The sequence below is a fragment of the Motacilla alba genome, chromosome 6 (genome assembly GCF_015832195.1).
Source record: "Motacilla alba alba isolate MOTALB_02 chromosome 6, Motacilla_alba_V1.0_pri, whole genome shotgun sequence".
Lineage (NCBI taxonomy): Eukaryota > Metazoa > Chordata > Aves > Passeriformes > Motacillidae > Motacilla > Motacilla alba.
In genome coordinates, this window is record NC_052021.1 from 20258072 (window position 1) to 20281871 (window position 23800).

At 42.6% G+C, this 23800-nt stretch overlaps 1 protein-coding gene across 3 annotated transcripts; it reads right to left on the bottom strand.

Moving 5' to 3' along the window:
• Positions 1-19459: 19459 nt before the first annotated feature.
• On the bottom strand, positions 19460-23800 carry LOC119702259 (cytochrome P450 26A1). 3 transcript variants are annotated; one of them, XM_038139970.1, is made up of 7 exons: positions 22999-23800; positions 21932-22156; positions 21553-21840; positions 21287-21436; positions 20814-20948; positions 20444-20596; positions 19460-20252 (listed from the first exon to the last, which is right to left on the bottom strand). In XM_038139970.1, the coding sequence occupies exons 2-7, from the start codon at positions 22136-22138 to the stop codon at positions 19911-19913; spliced, it is 1275 nt and encodes a 424-aa protein (XP_037995898.1). In that variant the 5' UTR covers positions 22139-22156; positions 22999-23800; the 3' UTR covers positions 19460-19910. The 3 variants fall into 3 exon arrangements, with proteins under 3 accessions (XP_037995898.1, XP_037995897.1, XP_037995896.1); XM_038139969.1 differs by having other exon boundaries at positions 22756-23800; XM_038139968.1 differs by lacking the exon at positions 22999-23800 and adding an exon at positions 22354-22736.

The window sequence follows — 23800 nt, forward strand, 5'->3', positions numbered from 1 at the left end:
TATTTCTTTCCCTCTGCCTCTTCCTCAATCAGGCCAAAAGGAATTGGAGACATGGAGATTAGTGTTGGGAAGTGGGGATGAGATAAACCCTCCCAGAGCAGGAGCAGCAGAGGTAATGTGACCAGTCCTGGTTGCTACTGCATGTTTGGATGCACGTGCCTTGGGAAAAGCTGGCCACTAATCCTGATGATAGCTTAACAGAACCTGACTGCTGAATATTCAGACTTGAATTAGATTTTTGATGTGATATACCTGATGAGGGCTACAACCTTCTCTTGTTCCCCACCATTTAAAGAGAAATATGGTCATGAAGAAAACATTTTAGCTACATAACCTTGTCTTATTGTAGTTTAAAACCAGCAATCTTTAAAATGTACCTGAAATGTAATCATTTCTAGCATTTTTTCCTTACTATAGGTCTCATTATTGATTGTAGATCACTCTATAAATTGAAGAACGTAATGTAGAAATGAAATTTATATATAATCATTAATTTTAATAAATATATTCTAATGTTTCATGTTTCTTCTGCCTTAATAGCAGAAGATTTTTACCAGAAACAAATTATTTGTTTATTTAACAATCTTAATCTATCTAATTAACATCACTGGCATTTTATTACTGAACAAAGCATACAATATAAAAGGAGAAAGAGAAAAATTTTTACTTAAATGCAAAACCCAAGGGGAAATTTGCTTTACGTCATTTTAAAGGAGGAGGTGCAGCATTACAAAAGGAACACAAATGTGTGAAGCTTTTTTCTTCCCTTGCCCTGCAGCTGATGAACTTGAATCAGTGAACTTGCCTATGATTAAGAGATAATAAGAAAGGATGTTTAACCTTTTTTAAATCCAACTAACACATTAGTGACCATCAAGATTTTTTACCCTTTCTTGTTAGAATGACAGACAAGACTTTCTATTTTTTTTTAAATGAGCTTATCCAGTGTTCTTCGACTTGAAACACAAATGTGTGCACAAACACTAGAACAAAACATGAAGTCTATCTGTTTATGCTACATGAATTTACTAACTATTCAGAAATTACTTAGCCATATTTTATTGAAAGAATAACATATCAAAAATCAAATTTCATGCCTATTAAACATAAGAAACATGTACACAGCTGAGACAAAAACTGTAAGAAATCATTTGGTGTTCGATTTTTTTCTTTAATTTCTGATTTTGACTACAAAAATATCAACACAAAATTATTATGAGGTACTATTTTACTAGAGATGCTACCAAAAAAAAAAGCATATTCCATTTTTTTCATGTTTTGCCCATATCCTCACAATTGCTGGCAGCTCCACTAATTTTGAATCCACTCTACTGAACTCACCCCATTATGGAACAAGTTTATATAGTTTTACTTATTGTGTGATTGCTGAACATGATGTGTACATAGGAGTTTAAATTAACTGGAGTTTTTTTCTGTGATTTAATTTCATATATCTATTACAGATTCAGTTGCTTCATGCTTTTAAAACACTTGCAGGAAAAAATACTTTGTAAGATTTGAAGAGATTAATAGGACAGTAGCTGAGACTGAGCTTCTAGAAATCACTGAGAACCTATTTCCCTAACAAATTTTGATATTAAATGCTTGCCTTGTAAAACATGCTAATGACTGGTTTTGGATGATGATTTATGCATCACGTTCAGCAGCACGCAACAGAAAGACCAATTGTCCTTTAACAAATGCCTAAGAAGAAAGCTAAGGCTCGGCCACTCTGGAAACTGATTATGTAGTTAATCCATTAAGGAACTATGGAAAACAGTAACTATTCCTGCAGCACATGCAGGTATTAAAGATTAATAGTAAACAAGATGCTATTATACAAATACTTATTTTCTCAAGCAAGGCAGATATTTAACAGTGCTATTACAGCATTGACATCCTACGTGATTTCTTCTCCCTTCTTTTTGGAGAGAACATGCAGACTGAACAAACCACCCCAGAAGGCCTCAGCTGCCTTTTAAAAGATTTGCATTCAGACTGACTGTGTTATTAAATATACTGCCTCCTGGAGAAAGTGAGGCTGGGTCAGGCAGATCTAAAACCTCACGACTGCTGTTTCATAGGCTTGGTTTCAAACGTCCCTGAGTTTCAGAAGCAGGACCTTCTAAAGAGAACCACTCATTCACTCCATACTGAAGGCGTAAGACTAATATTTTGAAAACCTCTAATTCAATGACCTGTTATCTTTGCTTGACCTTATTTCCTGTCATTGGCAAGAAGTGAGCTGCTTCTATTCACTCTAATAGCCATATAGTATAACCCTTGCTGTGAACAACTGCTATTTATGCATCCCTTTGTAGAGAGCTCCAGCCTTGGGAAGTCATACCCTGCCTCAGAAGGGTCATATACAAACAGCCTCTTGTTTGACTTTAGGGATACATCACATTGCCCCACCCTGTATTTTTACCTTGTGTACTGTACTTCCTTCCTCTCCTGTTTAACTCTGCACAGGTGGTTCTGTGCTGCAAAACCAGGTGTCTGAGTCTGAAGTCATCAGCAAAAATGTTTACCTTCTTATAATTTTTAGCTGGATTTCTGTAGTTATAAATGTGCTGTTTGGGATTTTTTTTTTTTTTTTGTTCTTTGGGCTTTTTTGTGGTTTGATTTTAATTTTGTTGGTTGGTTTATTTTTTGAGGAGGAGGAAAAGCCTATTTGTCATGGGTTCTTTCCATTCTGTAAAGAAAAGATTTTGAGATTTTGGTGCCTTGCTACATGTATTTGTCATCTGACCAAATATGAGTCCAAACCACCTACTTATTCCCTTTTCAAAAAAAAAAAAAAAGAATGAGAACAAACAAGAACTAGGAACTTATATATGAGAATGATAAAGAATGACTAATATACTAATTACAGAAGGTATTTTACAAGAGATTCCAAGGATGAAAACTTTTTGAAGCTTCTCTACATTTAATTTCTATTTTTTTAATAGTATATAAATAGCTTTATATAGATAAATATATCTGCTTGAAGTTGTCCATATCACAAAAAGACAAAATCCCTCTTCTTCTTTCTCTATTCCATTGTGCTCCACAAAGATCTAGATCTCAAAAGAATGTAAAGTCATAAAATGGTACAGAATTGAAGGCATTAGTTTGTACATTAAGAAGTTAGTGTATACATCATGTCTGTATAATTAGGAGAATATTAATATTTCTTGAATCTTGTTTTTCTATTAGGACAGATCAACTATCCCAGGTCTGTATTCTAAAGTTTAATCAATCAATAAATAAAGTTGATTTTTTGCACAACTGTAGCCACAGAAATGTTTTTCACCCACTTTGAAAGAATTTAATCATTTTGATTGTCAGTGGAGGAAAAAACAGACAAAAAAAGCAAGTCAGACAAGCATTTAAAAAGCATTATCCTGCTTCTTCTGCATTCTATCCCCTCTGTTGTGGGAGGAATTAGCTATTGAATATTGCACTCGTATCACAAAGCTGCAGCTGTTAACAATACCATCTCCATATTTTAAATGCATACATTTTAATTTTTTCTCAACAAGTTAAGGATTGTTTCATAGGATGTAATACAGGACTAACATATGAAGCTCAGTTCTACCAGTAAGAATTCATGTTAAATATATCAGACTGGATGAGGCATTTCATGATGGTTTGTTTTGAAGAAATAACAGAATTTCTGGGCACAGAAAAAGCCTGCAGTGGAGCACTTGGTGCTGTGTTTTGTAGGTGTCACTAGCTAAGGTAGAGAAGGTAGGAATTGAGAGCTGTGAGGTGAATGAGGATTTTGCTAGGGGGGAGGTTCTAAAAGAAGTAATATTTGGTCAGAGGTGGTTGGGTGAGAAATTATTACTGTAATTTCATAGTGATCAGTTTTGTGATCATCTCATTTCATAAGATGGCAAAAAGTCAAGAGGGTAGTAGTGTCCAAAAGAGAATGGCACTTAAGAATGTGCTAGTGGCATGCAAAGTAACCTATAAAGGAAATGTTTAGCAAATAATAGCAAGAATTAAAATTAGACTAAGATGAGACCAATAATTCTCATCAGCTGGAAACCACTGAAGGAAAAATAAAAGGTCAGGAGGTATTACCTGACCATGGAAAGACTGAGTTGCCAACATGATATGGCTGTGAAAAGCCAAAAGCGGTCCTGGAATATATGAGGTGAGGCACTTCCAGTGGAAATAGGCAAACATTCATAACACTGGAGAAGGTGTTGTTCAAGCCTCATCTGGAATACTGTTCACATTAGCCCATATTTTAAATTCATCTTTGTTCACAATTGAATGACGAAAGAGAAAACTTGCCATACTGACAGGACCCTGGAGAAGAGAATGAAAAAGTTTGTGTGGTGCAATACAGTGAAGTCTGCTAGAATGGTTCTCTATACTCAAAATGGAAAAGCCTTTATTAATTTTAAAACCAAATTAGTGCAAGAATAAATGGTTATAATCTAGCTCTGAGTAATTTTTTTCCAGATTTCAAAGAAGGTTTTAACTATTAGAAAGGGAACATTGAAGGAGAGTTTTCCTTTAAGAATAGTAGAAGCAAGTACCATACCTGTTTTGACAGCCAAGTTTAATACATTTTGAGAATGGGTGTTGTGACTAGATAGCAATTACTTGCAACAGCAGTGTCAAAGAAGGTCTTTTATAGAGCAGTGCCATGATAACATATATTGCTTTTGGTAAAAGTTACTAGCTCTGATATAAAAATTATCACGTTGTTGCCAAAGTAAAGCTATCTGTAAAATAATTCCTGGAAGATATTGACATATTAATATAGCTTCTCTCAAAATTAAAATTTAAAAACAAGCTCTTTCTCCCTCCACTTCCTCCCCCCACCTTGCTTCAGCAGATAATAAACTTTGCAAGAGCCACTTCACCGAGCAATAGTAATGGTAGGAATATATTATACATTACTTCCAAAAGAAAACATACCTTAGGATGTGGTGAAGTGTAGAAAGATATTTTTATGGTCAGTGTGAATATTTTAGTTTCTAGTTTTTGTGGCACATGATGATATGATGTTAAGAAGTTATTATTCTGCAGTGTATGACTTACTGCCTGGTCCTGCTGTTTTAAGTCAGACCTTTCACAACTTGTTTTCAGACAAGGGGATTCTTTTACATTAATTGTGCATTTGAGCAAGGAATGCAAAACTGGATCCCCATTTACTACCTTGAAATAAAATGAACAAACCAAGTAGGTATGAGAGAACAAGGAATTTGTATTTTGCATTGATTCAGTTCATAACACAGCTGTTTTCCAGATTTAACCCTCATATTGAGAATTCTCCTACTACTTGATAAATCACTCAGAAAGGTTCAGGTCTGTGACTATCTTCTGTTCAATTCCTCTTTCCAGACAGAGATAATAAAGTGGACAATGTTCACATTCAGGCATAGAAAAGGTGATAGTCCATTAGGAAATCTGAGCATTTCTGCAGTCAGTCAGTGTTGCTGTTTCTTGCCTCGCTCTTGTCAGTTTTAACCACTATTCCCAGGACTGCAATGGGCAAATATACTCCTGAGTGCAATGGCCTATATTGTCATCCCAAGAAACAATTGAACTAAATCACAGAGAGTGAAACCTGAGCCTTTGGCATTAGGGTTCCTAGGAGCTTAACTTTCATCTTTCAAAGTATTCTTCTCTCAAAAATCAAGGACAATCATCATTAGAAATCTTGGGTTATACAGAGCTAAGGTTGCAGGTGGCACTGTGAAAAGCAGAGTTGAACACACTAGCTCCACACTCAAGCAGCCATCTCACCAACATGGTGACCAAACAGACACCAAACTCATCCTAATCAAACTTTCTTGATGTACATCTTCATTAAAGGTGCAGCCAAGCCCCTCACTTTCAGAGAAGCACTCCAGCTCCCGTGATAGTGTGATAGCATCCTGCTTCCTGACCAGAGCAGTGAATATTTCTAATCATGGTCTGGCACAGTTCCAGGTAAGGTCAAACTTCTGCCGTGGAGCTGAAAACTCCACCGTGCTGCTGGAGGCTCTGTGGTTAGGAATACCTTCCCAGCAAGAGGGTGAAGTGTGTCACCCAGCCAAGGTATGACTCATATTTCCTATGTCTTGGATGGCAACTTGCATTAGTAGGCAATTAGATGAAAGAGAAACATCATTGCTATTTCCCCTCTTCTGAGCATATCTAGTAAAAAATTAATGCATCTAGGGCCCTCAAGGTTTGTAGCTTATTGAGAACAAAGATGTGTTGGAAAATGCTCTTTTAGACTCCTAGTTCATGCTACAGGTTCCTAGATGCTATGATATTTTAAATACTAATAAAATAAATAAGAGAGTTTCTTTATAGGACTCTTGCATAAACGATTGGGTTGCTAGAGAAGTCCTGCAAGACGTTTTGGCTAGATACAGCCTGGTTTTTCAAATTCAAGTGGAATTTTGCTTATCGACTCAAATGATGTTATCTTCTGAATTATACCCTGCTTTTGTACATAACGTTGCATGGTCCCTGTGACAGACAATGGTCTCATACCGCTACCATTATTATCTTCAATGTGATCTGCAAAAGTCTTCTGCATGGTGTAGACTCTGTGCAAGGACAGGCTAACATGCAAAATCTGCTCAGGAGAAGGATGCAACACCCTCTGTGTTCCTCTGCAATATGTTTGTGTGAAGGACCACGGCTTCTTGTAAAAACTGTCAGCCTGAGGAATAGAAGCTATACAATTCCAATAATGTGGAAAATAACGACCCTCCCTGTGAAGGAAAAGGTCTGATGATCAAAACGCTTCCTAAGAATTTAACGTTGTTAAGATGCTGAGTAGATACCACTGTCATGTAAAACTAGAGGAGGTATTTGTACTTTGTACACCTAATTTGTACTTAATGTACACCTAATATATCCTAAAAGCTATCCTTAACCAGCCTTTCACATGCTTATAGGTGCAGGTAGAACACACCATTTCTTTAATAACAACATGCAGTTCTTCTATTGAGTGCTCAGTCCCTCATAATTCTGAATATACCAGCCTACATCATGATTGGCACGTACAAGACAGAATGTCCATCTGGAAAAAATGTATTCCACAAATTACCCATAGCATGCTGACATTTTTCCTTACTGTTCCATACACTTTGAATTGAAAACAATTAGCTAGCTAAACTACTAGTAATAATGTTGCCTAAATACTGTGTATACTACTGGTTGCACAGGAGGTCTGAGAAACCATTCAGCCTTTTGTCTGAAAAACCTGACCCACTGACTTTTTCGCTTTCTGCTACCATAAAATGCTTCTGTTCTGGAATTGCCAGCCAAAGTCAGACCCTGTGCCTCCATAATCAGCAGGCAGAGCAAAACCTCCCTCCAGGTGCATGAAGGGATATATGGGATATATAATACTCCTTGCACAGCTCTGCTTACAACAGGCTGATTGTTTGTGCAAGCCTAGGCACCCTCCCTTCAATGAATTCCATGTATTACTCTTCTGACAATTTAATGGGCAGCTGATATTGCTACCATAATTTTACATCCAAATTAAAGTACAACATGCATAAACACATATTTTTTGTGACGACATGTGTAAAGGACTTACAGGAACAAAAGTTTCACCATCCCCAAGACAATTCAATGGCTCCATTCCTTTGCCTGGTGGGAGGAAAAGCTGTATGAATCCAAGATGGGTGCTAGTGTCATTGTTCAGTGCACTTTTGGAAGGTGTTTAAAGTGATTAGCACTGCAAGGGAACCTACAACATAACAGATGATAACCCAGCACAGAAAATAAACAGAGCCCTGGACTCAAGCAGCTAATGTGATGGACCTGCTGGTGCAGGTTTGCTGACAACAGACTTTTGGTCATTGCCTTGGCCTGTACACACCAATCTCTTTTTCCTCATGTCAGGATAGTCTGATAGTAACATTGAAAAGAGAAGTGTCAATGGTCAGGGACATTTGAACAGTGTTCAAGACTTTGTTTTAGTCGTATATCTGCATTTTACACCAATGATAATAATGCCCACTATCCTGTTACTTATCTTCATAGCTCTCATGCTTTCTGAGGAGAAAACCATTTTCTGCCAGGGCACAGAGAGCTGAAGAGCCATACTCAAAGTGACAAAGAAGGAATCCACAATCCCAGGAAGGGAACTCAAACCCCAGCTGAGCAGTCTGGGACCTACTCAGAATATGTGGAAACCTCTTTTTTCTGCAGTAAAGAATGGTGAAAAGGGTACACACATTTGTCAATAGATAGTGCTGCACTCCATGGCATAATGGTGCTATAATTGGCATCCAGCAGCCTCTGCATAAGGCCACATGGTTAGAAGAAATTGCTAAATTATTTGACTTGTAAACCCAGTTTGAAATGCTAACTGCAGAGTTGTCTGAGTGATAAACTCTTTAAGGAGAAACCTTTGATCTCCAGTCAAGTAAAGACCTTTAAAAGTCCTGAAGTCTGGAGTAGCTAGCCCTAAAGACCTTTGTTTGCAGCCATCACTGGAAGAGGGGGAGGGAAAAAGCATTTTGCAGTGATTGCCCAGAAATTTGGCTTTGCTTGTAAAGCTGGAAGGTGAAAGGCCGAGCAGCTCCCTTCCCCCAAACAAACAAAAAAAAAAGTTATCCAGCTTTATGGTATAAGGCATTCCTTCAGTTTAAACTAATGAATTTGGCTTAACAAAGAAGATTGCAATAATCTGAAAAAAAAAAAAGTTTATAGACAGTGAATTTTCATGGTCTTGAAAAAACACTTTAAAGATCAAATTTGAAGTGGCCTGTGACAGCCTTTAAGCACACCATGTTGCAGCAGAGTTTTGGTTTCTGGCACTGAAATGGGAAAGAGTTCAGTCTGCACACAATTTCAGCTAGAGGCACTTCCTCCCTTTATGACCCAGCTCAGCTCACAGGGTGCACGTGTGCTGCCCGCCATCCCTCAGCATCACTCCCGCTAAAAGCAGCAGTGTTGGGCTGCCACTGCAGGCAGGGACAGTTGGACCAGATGTGAACTCTCTCCTGCCACCACACAGGCAACATCTAGGAGAGGCAGGAGGGGTTACTAACCTTTCCTTCCTCACGAGTTTATTCATGGATAATATCCTTCTTTGCCAACTTTTCTTCTGACAGAAGGAACTAGAGTTAAAAAATCCTGACCACAAATTGGTAAGGCCCAAGTGTCACTCCTCCCACTTCCTCCTGTGTCCTTTCACCACCATCACCCCCTGGATGAAAGTTCACAGCTCGATAGCAGTGTCTGTAAATGGCAGATCTTTTACTGCTAGCTTTAGCCTCTGCTGAGCTCCCAAATGGGATGGTGTTGCTTGATGGGGTCATCTGTTTACTTAAAACAGGACTGGGATCAAAAGTTCATTTTCATGGACCATTAAAGGACAACGATAACTGCACCAGCCACTGCTGAGTTGAGCTGGATGTGACTGGAAGGGGAATAACACCATATGCCAGCCACCCTGTTCCTAATAGGATTTATTTCAAGTGCCTTCCCTGTACCTATCAGAGAATATGGAAACAGCCATCTTCCATACCAGTCAACAGAAGTATCTGTAGGCAATATCTGACGCATTATCTTCCCCTCAGAGGTCACTAGTGATTCATTACAGCATATTTACAGACATTCCAACAGCCACTTGGATTTGTTTCAATGAATCAGTAACAGTCAATTTCTGACCAGCAAAATCTTACTCATCTTTCAATGTTTTTTGGTCACAGGAAAACTCTGAGAGACTCGCTACTCATGTTAAGCATTAAAGCCAGCACTTGTGATCCAGGGAGGGGGTGAGGCAGAAAGAGAAACAACATGGGAAAGGGTGAAAATTTAAGTAACTTTCAAGTCTCCACACAGCAGAACTAAAAAATTGAGCCAAAATTCACATTTCCTCTAACAGGTACACCCATGAAAAGTAGAAGTACTGTGACAATGAATGATTTTTGGTGTAAAAGCCTAAGTTATTTAGGCTTTTAAATTGACAGTGGTTTTGCCTAATAACCATAAAAGCTCCAGTCCAATCATGACTTAAGCCTAATTTCTACAGGAACACAACGGAAGACTTCTTTAATCAAATAAGGACACCCAGACCATGCAGCTGACCTACATATCTGCTGAAGGCCGAGCATCTGCCTGTAAAAACAAATTCTCCTGGAAAATTGTGGGTTGGATTATTTCTAATGGCATGTTTAAATGTTCGGGAGAAAGAAAGGGCTTGGGCCACGACATCCCACCCTGTCTCCACAAAGCCGGCCAATGGCCAGGTGCTCCGGGCAGAGCCCCGCTGTGTGCAGCTCCATTTCCAGTCCTTGCCATCCACGGAGGGACTGCCAGCTCTCCAAAGCCACATCGATAACAGCCATATCAGAAGGCCTTTTCTCAACTCGAGGGTGTTTCTCCCTCTGTAGTATGGTGTGTTTTGACCACTCCATCAGATTCATCAGAAAATGCCAAGGAATGGTACCAGACCAGCCGGACAAAAATTTGAAAACTGAGGAGGGAGAAGTGGGAAGCCCTGGTGGCCTGGGCAGTACCAGCACTGCTTAAGGGACTTCTGCTGCGGGCTGTAGATCGCACTGCGGTCTGGTGGCACCCATTAACTGCTTTCAGCATAACAATGGCCCTTTCTCATCCCTGCCCATCCTCCCTGTCCCAGTTAAATGAGCCATTTCCCAGACAAATAAAGACTGGGGAGTCTGCCTTCACTAGGGGTAGGAGACTGAGGAAGGCAATTCAGACGGGAACGGAGGGAGACAGGGCCACCGTGAGCGCTGCTGGGGGACACGAGGAGAAAGGGAAGCTGGTACAGGGCAGAGAGGCGCAGGGAGGCGAGCCGCGTTTACCCTCTGTGTCTGCGGCAGGGAAGGGCAGCCGCAGCGCAGCAGCAGAGTGGAGGGATCAGAGACGTGCAGGAGAGGAAAGGAAGATGGGAAAGGAGGAGGCTGACAGGGAGGTGACCCTGGTGCCTGCAGCAGCTCAGCCTACAGGAGCTGCAAGTGTTGAGTAGAACCAGCAGCAAAGGGCTGGATTTCCCTGTTCCCCACTTGTTGTTTCCTTGTGTCCCCTCCACCTGAACAAGGCACGAAGGCACCTACTCTGACCTTGTCACAGGCTGGTGGCCTGACCGCACTCCTGCCCCTTTTCTGCCTTGGCAGCAAGGCCAGTGTGTCTGATCAAGAATCTGCCGCTAAAATTCTTGTCCTTCCTCCACCCTTCAGGAAAAGCAAGCAAACAAGAAGAAGAACAGAAGCAGAAGCCAGTGGGACACACTGTGCTTTAAAAGTGACAGGTTAAGCTTCAAGTCCACAGTGCATCTGTATTTCTTTGCCTAGTATAGGTAACATGAAGTTTTAAATAATTTTTCATATTTCTACCTGACTTTATATAGCGAGATGTATATCTATATGCATTTGCCCATATACAGTGTGAGTAAATATTTCTATGTCTAACCCGACTGCAGGTTTCATGCTGCCAGGTAAAGCAATCAGTTTTAAGGAATTCCAGAATACAAGATGGGTTTATAATATCTCAATTGTATTTTTGCCACTTGTGCTAAGAACAACTGTTCCAAAACCACGGGCAGCCATGCTAAGAGAGCAGAGCCCAGAAGTTTGGCTTAGAGAGCATGAAGTTCAGTATATGAAGGAAAAAATAGCAAGACAAATAATTTGTTAAATGACATTAAGCCAAATCTTCCTCTACAGCACTGTTAATTATAAGAAGCCATTACAAAATTATTTAAAAAAAAACCAAAAAAACCCAACTTTGAATCTGCAACACTCACAGCCCAGAGAGAACAGAGAACCTTGCACAAAATTGGGGAAACCTATTTGGGAGCATTTTATTGTAGACCTTCTCAAGCTTAATTCTCTGCTGATTAGGATGAAGGATGAAGCTGATCAGTACTGCAATCAGAACACTATTGACAAGTGCTGACTTAGCCTTCCCTGGATATCTCCTTCCTAGCCCAGCCACTCCTTAGCTCCCTGTTACACAGGTACTGATGCTCCTGTGCACACTTCCCAGCCTTTCTGCAGGTGGCAGGAGCAAGGAGCTCAGCTGAGGGCACACTCAGGCTAAGAACACTCTCAGGACGGTTTGTGGCACAGTTTCCTCTTCTTCCAAGTGCACTCTCTTCAAAATACCCCTTGTTAATATTGCTGTGACTTTCTTTTCCCCCTCATGCTGTAACACTGGTGCTGAATTTTGATGAGACAAACCAGGTGTAGCCCATGGAATTTATTTATTTTAAAGCAAATACAAAATTTTGGTAACTATTTTGGAGTTATAAAGAAGAATGGTAGGTCAACTGCTTCTCTCAATCCAGAATGGGTTCTTACATTTTTATCAGTCAATTAAAGGAAATACTTGCCTTGAATCCTTGAATACACAAATGTATTTTTCCTTTTAGATATTCCAGACACTTTTGGTCTTACATTAAAGTTAGTGTTGGCTCTTTATATAATTCATACAAGTAGCCACAGGCACAAAAAAAAAAAAAAAAGAAAAAAGTTAATTTCTTAACTGTAGCTTTCCTCTCTTTATGGTTGCAATTTCAATTAACTGTTCTAAATAACTGACAACATGGAATATAAAACATTCCTGCAACAATGTAGGTCTAACAGCAATTACGTTGATTTACTCTGGACCATGTTAAGTTCAGGGAGTAGGATAAAGAGACAAGAGTTTAAAACTTCTTTCACACTGATGTAATAAATTCAGTACATTGCTTTAAAGTTAGGGCAAAATAGCTGGTAACTGAAAGTCAAAAAAAACCCCTTGTTTTGTTTTCCACTGTGATAGAAAACAATAGATTATGGGAAAGTTCTTCAGAAGGTGATCAGAGGAAAAGTTCACCAGCATCTATCATGGACTGTGTCTCTGTGGCCTGCTGGGATAGGAGGGAGGGACATAAAGGTGTCAGCAGTTGAACTGATACGGTAAATCACAGTAGGGCTAGTAAAGCACGATGGCAGCCTAGTGTAAATGCCTTCAGACTTCTATTTCTTCTCCGAGGTTGTACTCGGGACACGTCCCCCTTTGTGACCTTATCTCTGGGGCAGTGGGTTGTGCACTGGTCTCTTCTCTTTAGTTTACGAGGGCTAATCCATTTGCAGGTTAATAAAAGGTGAAAAGGACAATCACCAAGGAGCCACCAAAATAAACAAGTACCTTTGACTGCCTAAGGATTCTTGGTTTTCCACATCAGCATGCTCAGCCTGTCTCCTTTCTCTCCTCCTGAATACTTGGATAATAAGTACATCTGCAAACCGTTGATTAAAAAATTACTAGCAGTATGCAAAGGAGGAGAACAAGAAGACAATTCCATAAAAAGTGGATGGTTCTACTTTGCAGGCAAGTAACTGGTGTCTGTAAAATGTACTCTGCTGTGCATGTCCTTGTGGTTGAAATTTGTGATTTTTTCCTAGAAATACCAACTGACAATTGGTGAATTTCAGAGACCAACGTGCTCTTAGTCCCAGTTAAGAGGAAATGTTCCCTCAGAACTGTCACAAATCTGAGACATTTCATGTCATAAAATGAGCAAAAAGATCACAACATGCCATCACTTCAAGCGAAATTAATTACTTTTCTCTTTACTGCTAGATTTGTAACGCACGTGCTAGCTTGCTGCAGTGCTGTAGGCAGCATCATTAACATCAATAATAAATATTTAATATAATGACACCGAGAGCCAGAGACAGTGGGACAAGGAGGATGACACCAGGGTGAAAATCACCTGTGTGTCAGGTGATTTTCTGCAGCCAGGGCAGCAGTGTGGTGCTGGAGCAGTGGGGCTGTTGGTCTCACTGCTGGTTCCCCTTTGTTCCCACCCTATCTCCTTCCATTCTTGTCAAAGTTAAGGACAATTCACTAGAGGAGGCTATTGCCAGGACAATTCACAAAAGAGGGGGCTGTTGCCAGGTCAGGGAGCAGTTTCCGATTACTCTGCAGTTCCTAGGCTTCCAAGGGAAGCTCTGGAGAGAAGCAGCGTGTTGAATGAGAAGGTGCACGATGTAGATTTTAGAGGGGAAGAAAACCCCAACTCTATTCACATGGGCAGGCACTACTCTTGCTAGCAGGGCAATATGCAGTCCCTTCCTTGCTTTCACACAGGAGACAAGCAGTGAGTTCATTCAGGAGGGCTCAGATACAAAATAAAGGCTATTAGGTAAAGCACACCACAGCCTCTTGCTTTTTTACATCAATTAAGTCAGTAAGCCAAGGAAACCAAGACCTACTATAATTCCACGGAAAATTCAGGTTCAGTCTTGAAAACATGTTTGTTCTGGTGATATTTTATAAAAGCAGTATATTTCTGAGATACAGATATACCAAATTGGTATTGACTCCATAGAGCTCAAGCAGAAAAAAATCCCAAACCTAAGTTGTTGCTTTTACCCTCAAAATAGCAATTCCTGGAGGAAGCTATTTCACTTAAAGCAGCATTAACAAAGATGACTTAACAAGTCTTGGTAGATGTGTGCCTATGTGCATCTCCTCCTTAAACTGTGCCTAGAGCACTGCTCAGGACCCGCATCTCTGTATTGACACCAATATTTTCAGCTTCCCACCACCGCAGAGAGCTATGGGCCTGCCTCCTACTCAAGAGTGCAAATGGTTCTGACTGCATTTTGGTTACTTTTATCTCTAGGGAGATCCTGTGAGGGGCCCTCAGCTCTGGAATTTATTCCCCCTTTTGCTCGAAAACAGCCTCCAACAATCTTTGACCTTCTGCGTATGCTGTGAGGCCCAAATCCAAGGATTTGCTTTAGGAGAAGCATAAGAAAGGTTGGCATTTGTGGATGTGGTAGGAGAACATGTTGTCTATGCCTGATTTAGTCCTGAGTTTGTCATTTTCTCGTGTTGTGACAGTTATCCTGCACAGCAGCATAGTCTGAACCCATGAATTCTAAGGCTTTCCTAAATGGTCATAAACTGGGGAAAAGAAAAGCATTGAAATCTAGCAACATATGAATGATTGTGTATTTGTGAACAAAATGACCTGGCAAACAAGTACATCATAAGTCACTTTTGCTAAAATGATCCTTCCAGCCCTGCAAATCATGCAAGCCCTGCCTGTCTCCGGGGCACTAACGGCATAAAGGGAAACTGCAATGTTGGGACTGCTGATAAAGGGACAAATAACATTTAATTAACTGAGAATACTTAATATCCTGCCCTGCCTATGTTGCAACTGAGAGGCAAGCTGTAAACACCTACTAAAACACCACTATTATGTCCTACTATGAAAGTTCTGTCTGTCACCTTTTAAATATTTAAATCTCAGATTCTTTAAAAGCTGTTTCCGCTGCTTTTACTCTTTGGATGTAAACAGATTTGTTAAATATTTTATTTCTAACCCACCCACGAAGCTACATTCATTTACATAACTTAATGAAGGCTGCATTATTCATCGAACTTCTCATATAACATTTTTTGTAAGACATTACTAAACAAGTGAAGCAAGCCAGTCTATTAATGAGTCTTCTCTAAACTTGCTGCCAGTTACATTTCCTTTCTCCTAATCTATCACTCTAATGGTTGCAACTAATAAACTTTTTGAATTTTTGCTGCTAATCTGTATATGTTTTGCATTGCATGCTGGATGTACAACTTGACAGAGAAATTACAATACAAACCACCTGGCAAACAAAACTGTCTCAATTAAATGCTATCCAAACCCACCCCACTCTTTTTTTGTTATAACAGAGGACAACTGCATTTAGCATAATACCTTTAAGCCATAAATAAATTCACTCATTTGGGTCTGGAACATACTAGCAGTATATCTCAAACTCAGGATTTGTGTCTGCATTTTAAAATTTCTAAATCTTTGCAAAAGTCATTAAATTAACGTTTGGTTCATGCAAATGTCCTGCGTAGCCTTGTAAAAGATCCAGGAGTCTTGCATACAGTCCTGTTAGACTGTTCTAGGAAAGATTATATGCAATAATTTTCAGATAAAGAAATTCAGCAATAGGTTGCTTACACATGTTGCAATAGGTTGCTATTTAATCTATTTAATTGGTGTTTAAGACTATATCAAAAGTAATATTGGATTTTCAGGGAGTCTAGGCAGTGCAGCTCCCTTTGAGATAGATAGCAAATTTTCAGAACTCATACCTCATAAAATCAATTCCAATGATAAAAAAATATAAATAGAAAGTTGGAACCAGAATTCTAATTTTATGCACATTAGTTTCTAAAAGACAGGCATATTATTTTATCAGCATCCACCCTGAAAACCTCTGCAGATATGTAGAATTAACAAAAAACAGCAGTGTTCTGCTCTCAAAGATGGCTAGATGCAGATTTGTAAAAACATTTTTTAAAATTTCCTATAGCACGTAGGTAAATATGACTTGAAAGTCAAAGATTAAGTATTTTACATATTATTAAGTATTTTTCTTGGTACCTCTCCAAAGGTTAATTTTAAATCACTGAGCAGAATAAAATAAGAAAACAAACAATAGATTGAAATGGGGTAGAAAGAAGGAAAACCTTTTTGTCAGCCTCTCATCTTGCAAGGTCCAGGAAAATACTCCTATAAGGAAAGAAACAAAACAAAACAAAACAAAACAAAACAAAACAAAATAAAATAGTATGTTCAAAACCTTAAGCGCGCAAGACTTCGAATTATATTGTCCCTTGAATAGGTGCTTCCGTGAACCATAACAAAAGAAAATCTTTCCCAGCTCAACTGCTGAAAACAACATGCAAGTAATATGTCTTTGTTTCACAAGGACAAAATAAATAAACCTGATCGAGTTATTTTTAATCATTTCCAATAAGTCTCCAGCATTTTTTTCTTAGTCATATAACCACTAGCAAAATTCACTTTTACCTGTTTTGACCTTCTCTGGAAATACTCTTACCTTTCAATCAAGTATTGATTTATCAAGTAGCATTCCTCAATGCCAATTCACATCAGTGTAATTCATAAATGTCCTTTTGATTAAAGAGCAGATACAACTGTGTGTAGTTAACAGCAACACATTCAGAACTTAACAGATAGTTCAGAAATTCTAAGCTTTAGAGATGCTGCTGGCTGGCAGGAGCTGTTACTCACATGATTTTAGAAGTGTGGGTTCTATTAACTCACCTTACCCTTGGGGAAGAACCAGCACGCTACATATAAATCATGGCTTTTTACTCCAGGACCAAAGCACTGCATCTTCTAAATTGTGTGTGATTTTTCGAAGAGAGACCTGGTCAAATATTTTCCTTTTAAATAACAGGCTAACCAAGAGGAGGAATATGAAATACCCTTCCTCCTGTCTCAGTGCAGCACCCCAGCACAAACTATGCTCATGTGGGGAGCTGGAATGAGGACTTGGTCTGCCCAAAAAGCAATTTGTTCTTTGATAGGTAATTTTTCAACAAAATCAGTTCCTGGACCCGACATAGAAAGAGAGGTGGGGGCTCGGGGTGCAGCAGACAGGCAGCACCTAAACAGCAACCACAGCCTCAGCATGTGCCCACCCCAGCCTCTGCTGAGCAGGCAAAGCCACACTCACAGCAGAGCTCACCTGAAACTGGTCTGCAGCCAGCATCCAAGCTGTCAAAATACAGCTGCATACAGGAGATTAGCAGGGGTTGTAAAACCTGCTCAAGAAGCTGGGCAAATATTTTAGCAATTAACCCACACTGAGCTCCATTTTACTGTAGCTGCACTGCTACCATTTCTCAGGATAGCTTGTTTAAAGCTAGCTCCAGGATACCTAAATTGCACAGCAGTGACAGACTGCTTAGCTACAGAGATAAATTATTACGGGGGCAGTACCTAACATAGGTTATGTTGTCATGATTTACAGCAGCTGAGGATGTGCCCCCAGATATCCAGACAAAATCAAATTAGGTATATGATTTTTTTTTTCTTCTTCAAACATAAAAGCCATGCAAACTTGACTCAAAACCAAAAATGAAAGACTTGCATGTATGACCTTAGACTTACACTGTGAAAGTGTTTGCATTCTCTAGACAGCACTTAGGTTCCCATTCTTTATAAAAATAAAATACAAACTAAAATAATATGAAGACCTTGCAAAAAGTTCCCACATATAAAAGATTTTAATTAAAACCAAACAAAACATTTAAAGAATATTGACATCTATTTGGATTTGGAGAATGTTTTGATGTTACAGAAGTAAATGCTAGTAAAGAATACCGAGACAAGAGTCCTGCTGTTCTCCAGACTCCAGATCACCTCCAAATCAGGATCAAGGTTTGTGATTTTCCACTACTGCATTGGTAATAAAGGGGTCTTAAACTGTCAAGTCCCTGAGAAACATAATGGTACAAGAAGTTTGCACAGGGAAAAATATTTAAGATTTTAAGCATTGTCAAGAACACTCAGGTGCAATTAAAAATAATACATTTTGGGGCTACAAAAATTGAATACACAAAATTCTTGATAGTGATGCTCATATGTAGGCTGTATCTAAAGCCATGTGTTAGAAGCCCCCATGTTTAAAATGCTAGCTGGAAACATATCAAATGCATTATAGAGACACCCCTTTCAAAAATTCCAAACCTCATAGATGCTATTAAGCACCTGCAGCTATTTTGTGGAACTTAGCTTTGTCCTTAATTTTGATCTTGGGAGAACATAATAAAAAAGTGACTGTTTTACAGAAGTAAACAAAAAATTTAATTATTCTATATGGTGCTACAAGCGCTCATGACACTGAATTACGTTGGTTTACTTTGTAGATGTTTATAGAGCCAGCCTATGTTGTTTGACTTTTGAGGGAAGACTAATAGGTGTAGTAAGCTGGGGTGGCCACAAAACCCCTTATGGTTACGTCAAAATAGGGGTCATGCCTAGGGCATTTTATCTGCCCTGCTTACACACCCCTGGGGAATTGCATCTCAACAGTTGATTCTCTGTTAATCAATTAACATTAGTGCCTGCCTTTTAGTTTTCACTTTGCTGAATTCCAGGAAAGAAGTTCTTAAACCAAACGCATTGTCTATCTCTCACCTAGTCAGAGCTGTTGCATTTCAAGGAGAAATAAGCAGATTTTATTTGCTCTACCAGCTGATAAGAGACACCTTCGTAAGTAAAGATTCATAGCCAGCAAGCTCAACACAGAACAAGCAGTGTGTTTACACAGGTCAGCACTGATATGGGAGGAGAGGACATTTATGGATTTTTTTCCTCAACTTGCCCCAGAGAAAGACTTATGTGACATTATTCTGCTTTCCTTTTCTTTCTTATTTACTGCGGCTCAACAGGATGTGTTTGATAAGGAGACCTGTAGCAGTTGCCATCACTCCATGCAGTTTTCAGCAAGCATGTGGTTTTGTACTGTTCTTGCATTTACAGCTAAAATTTATAACAATTAACTATGCACAAGCAACTACACGTGAAGGAGGGAGGAGTTATGAACACAAGAATAGCAAATACCTCATTCACAGAAGTAGATCTGGCTTTACATCCAAACCCTAGAGCCACATCCATTAAATTACTCTCTAGCATACACACAGATCTTCATACAGAGGATCATCAAAAATAAACTTTATTATCAGACTTAAAATTCACACATTAAACATACAATCTAGACACAAATAATACTGAAAACATTCTCAAACAATAACCATTTCAGGTAATTTGGATGAGTAGCTAGTTACCATTGTTTTGAATGCTTTTCAATATTTCTTACACATGCACCACCCTGAAATGTCTTCAAATGCTTAGCTGGCCAGCTCTCAATGATATTTTTAAATAGGGGGAGACTTATTTCTATAGAAATAACATTATCTAATTATGAATCAGAGACCCATAATTGTAGTGCTTGGGGGGAAAAATATCATAGCCTCTTGAAATACTTAGACATAAATAACTATTGTACATTTACAAGATTTAAATATTTAAAGGCCTTTGTTACTATAAAAGTTACTATGTACATATTAAATGCTATATAGAAATCCATTTGGAGGCGAATGTTGAGCTCTCAGATTTGGCCACTGAAACCTATGAATTTGGTAGGCAGATTGTCCACAGGGTACACTATGGGGCCCGTTTTCATTGTAGGAGGTCCATTCAGCAGCTGCCAGTCACAGCTCCGAGCCAACTCCACTGTAAATATTTTTAGAAGGACTTTTGCAAACTCTTTGCCCACGCAGCTCCTCAAGCCCCCACCAAAAGGAATGAAACTGAACCTAGAGGAATCCTCTGGAGATGGAGACATGAAGCGATCTGGGTTAAATTCTTCCTTGTTGGTAAAAAGGTCTGCCACATCATGTGTATCACAGATACTGTAAATAACATTCCAACCCTTAGGGATTTGGTAGCCCTATAAAAAAGAACAGAAAGCATGTGGAGCACCTTGCTGTGTGTTAAATAATGTGAAGTGACAGAACAGGACACATCAGTGCACCCCACCTCCCCTCCTGGCTTCCTGCAGGTCACTCTAAGGCAGACAGGCTGCATGAACACAAAATACTTTGCAGCTGCCCTGAGAAGTTGTGCCCAAACCTTGCTTACATTTAGCTCAAGGGTCTTGAGTGCAATCCGAAATCCTCCGGGAACAGGCGGGCTCAGCCTGAGGGTCTCTTTGATGACACAGCCTGTGTACTTCAGCTGCTCCAAGACCTCCATATCCAGCTGCTTCTCTTGGTTGGAACTGCACAGTAACCCCTAGGAAGGAAAATGCTGCCATGACATTCATGAACCACGCAGCCAGGGCTCCTGGCACTGCAAAGCAGCTGCCCCTCAGCTACAAGCAGTATTTTCCTGCCACTCCTAAATGTAGGGCACCACCTGGGTCAAAGGGAGCCCTGTCTGGGATACCTGTCCTGTGGGTACCTTCCTCCCACTGCCCCCTCCTGTGAAATGCCTCTGGGAAGACACAAACCTTGACCTGCAGCTCTTTCCTCACTTTCTGCAGGACTTCATGGTGGAGCCCTAAGAAGGCAATCAGCGACGTGGCAGCACTAGCAGTGGTTTCATGGCCCCCAAACAGCAGCTCTGTGGCAGACTCCTTCAGCTCCTTACACAAAGGATAGAAGAGGCATAAACCAGGCCTTGTACACACCATCTCTACCAGGCCCACTCAACCACTGCAATGCTGCACATCATTCCCAAACTGGAACAGACACTCAGGGGTCTGGATGGAGGTGGTTGGTGGTGCTTATGTTCCCTGTGGACATGTCTCCCCATCCAACACCCTGACTACAGCCTCTGCACCCTAGTGCTCAACACTAGCTGGTTTATTTCATGGGGTAAGAGAGAGCATCTCCTGCTCTTCCTTTTTGTCCCCACAAGGTAAGTGTGATGTTCTTAGAGGGCTTGAGAGAAAGAGATTAATCTGGTCCTAGGGAACCTTACCTGCATGTTGAGCTGCTCGCCATTACCCTGTGTGTGTTCCATCAGCAGCTGCAGCGCATCCTTGTAGCCACCCTCAGGCTCCTTGCGGGCCATCTTGGCACGGATGTTCTCCTCGATCTTGGCGTGGATGATGTTGCGTGCCCTCAAGCCCTGACCAAGCAGGAGGGAGAGCAGTTTGGGTCTTAGACAGTGCTGCCGTCCCTGCCCCGCAGTTACCCCGTGGCTGCAGGGACACCTCTTTGCTCCTGGCCTGCCGTGAGCCTTACCCGGTAGAGCCCACTGAACGGCACATCGATGGGCAGAGAGAAAAGGTTACGGATCATCTCCTCGAAGGCCTCGACCAGCTGCTGCTCGCCGTCGGGGCTGGCCTGGCGGGGCTGGAAGCCCAGCAGGATTCTCATGGCAATGCGAAACATGAGGCGCTTCACCTCGGGGTACACGAGCAGGCAGGGCCCGGCGGCGCCCAGCCACCGCGCCAGGCAGGCGCTCACCTCCTCCTGGATGACGGGCACGTAGTGCTGCAGGGCGTCCCGGGAGAAGGCACGCATGATCACCTGCCCGGGGGGACGGGGAGGAACGGGACAGAGGCTTAGCCGCCGCGCCCGAGGCGACCGCGCCCGCTCCCCGCCCGCCGTCGGCCCGTACCTTTTTGCGGTGCTTGTGCTGCCCGTTGTGCAGGTTGGAGAGGCAGCCCGAGCCCAGGATGGTCCGCACCGAGGCGGGCCACTGCACGGAGACGAGCCGGTGCTCGCCCAGCAGGATGTGCCGCACGTTCTCGGCGCCCATCACCCGTACCGTGGGCCGCCCGAAGAGGTGAGTCTTGTAGATGAAGCCGTATTTCCTGCGTTTCATCTGCAGGAATTTCCGCCTCTAGACAGGGAATAAGAGCGGGAAAATTATAAAATAAATTTTAGAAAGCATAAGAGGAAGAGGCAGGGAGAGCTGCTCTTTCCCACCTGGGCACGGGAGCCCATCAAAGCTGGCGCTCATCTCCCTCCCCTGCGGCCCAAGGAGCTCTGGCTCCAGAGGGGCGCCTCTCCGCTCCCCGCGCCATCGCCTGGCCTTACCTGCAGCACCAGCTGCAGCGTCTCCCCGAAGAAGGGGAGCCCCATGGTGCCCGGGGGCAACGGGAGCGGGCAGCTGGGGTCGCGGCTGCTCACGCAGTACAGGTCCCAGAGCTTGACGGCAGCCAGAAAGAGTAGCAGGGGCAGTAGAAAGGTGCACAGGGCGCTGGCGAGTAGGGCGGAGAAGCCCATGACTGGGGAGCGACGCCCGCCCAGCCCCCCGGGAGCTCTGAGTGCGCGGGCTGGGCTCGCCGCGGGCCGCCTTTTATACCCTTCCCAGGTTGCTGCCCACCCCTACCTTGGTCCGATAAATTAGTTCACCCAAAGTTCATCTTTAATTGCGGATTGCGGCCTGGCTCCTCCCCTCGAAATCTTTAACTATTTGCTTTGCGTAGTGCATCCTACCCGCCGCAGACCGCTGCCGGGGAAGGAAAGGTGCTGTCGGGGGCGGCGGCAGCGGATCCGGGCTCGCTGACCCTGCACCGCGCTCGGCGAGTGGGCTGCGGGACGCTGCCGGCAGCTGACAGCCGGTGGCCACCACCGCCTCCTCGTCCTCGGATTTGTCGCCGATGCTCGTTCAAGACCAGCGGTTGCGCCCAGAAATTCCCGCGCCGGCACCCGGCGGTCCGGCTGTCCGGAGTCACCTACCCCGCGGCGCTGCCGCCCGGCGCCGATGCTCTCCGCGGAGCTCTTTCGTCCGCCCGCCACCGCTGCCGGCTGGGAACGGCGATGTAGCGGCCGGACCCGGGAGACGCCGGGCCGGGACCGTGGGGCGGCCGGAGCGACGGTCCCCCGTGCTGGGGCAGCCCGGAGACCCCCTGAGCAGAGCCGCAGCTGTGCCGGGGCACCGGCGGAGGAGCCTCCGCTGTCCCCTGGTTCACCTCGAAAGGCACGGCTTGTATTTCTGCCGGCCGTGGAGGAAGGAGCCGCCGGCAGCAGTCCGTCTCAGCCTCCCGATGCAGGTTCAAGCGCGGGTCACCGAGGAAAAAGAAGGTGAGCGCGGAAAGGAAACACCAAACTCGCCATTCCTAGCTCTTCTCCCCGGGATCCACTGCCCACCCTCGCCTTAGGCTCTCCGGCATCCCGTCGGCGCTGCTGCGGCCGGGAAGAGGCGCTCGGCACGGCCGGGCACCCCGCCTGCGGCCGCGGCGCAGAGGGACTCCGTGCTGGCGGGCGGGCACCGGCGCTGCTCTCCGGACGGGAGGAGCGCGGCGGGAGCGGGGCACGGGAGGGCTGCGCTGGCCGGGGCTGCTGCTGGTGCCGCGCAGGAGCCGCCGGCCGCTGGGGAAGGGGCGCCCGGCGCGGACCGCGGCTGCGGGGCGCGGAGCTCTCCGCCGACCACGGCTGCTGCCAATACGCTTTTCTTTTTTTTTCTTTACGGTTTTTATCTTTTCCCTCCCTGTTACTTTTGCTTTCTTGTTCCCACATAAGCTCAATAAATGCTGGAAGT

What these genes read in the sequence shown, in the direction of transcription:
- LOC119702259 (XM_038139968.1), bottom strand. Translation starts at nt 22,542, where the DNA reads ATGGGCTTCTCCGCCCTACTCGCCAGCGCCCTGTGCACCTTTCTACTG. An exon ending in CGCTGCAGCTGGTGCTGCAG is followed by an intron (nt 22,157 to 22,353) that starts GTAAGGCCAGGC and finishes TTCCCTGTCTAG; the next exon opens with AGGCGGAAATTCCTGCAGAT. An exon ending in GCGAGCAGCTCAACATGCAG is followed by an intron (nt 20,949 to 21,286) that starts GTAAGGTTCCCT and finishes CCTTTGTGTAAG; the next exon opens with GAGCTGAAGGAGTCTGCCAC.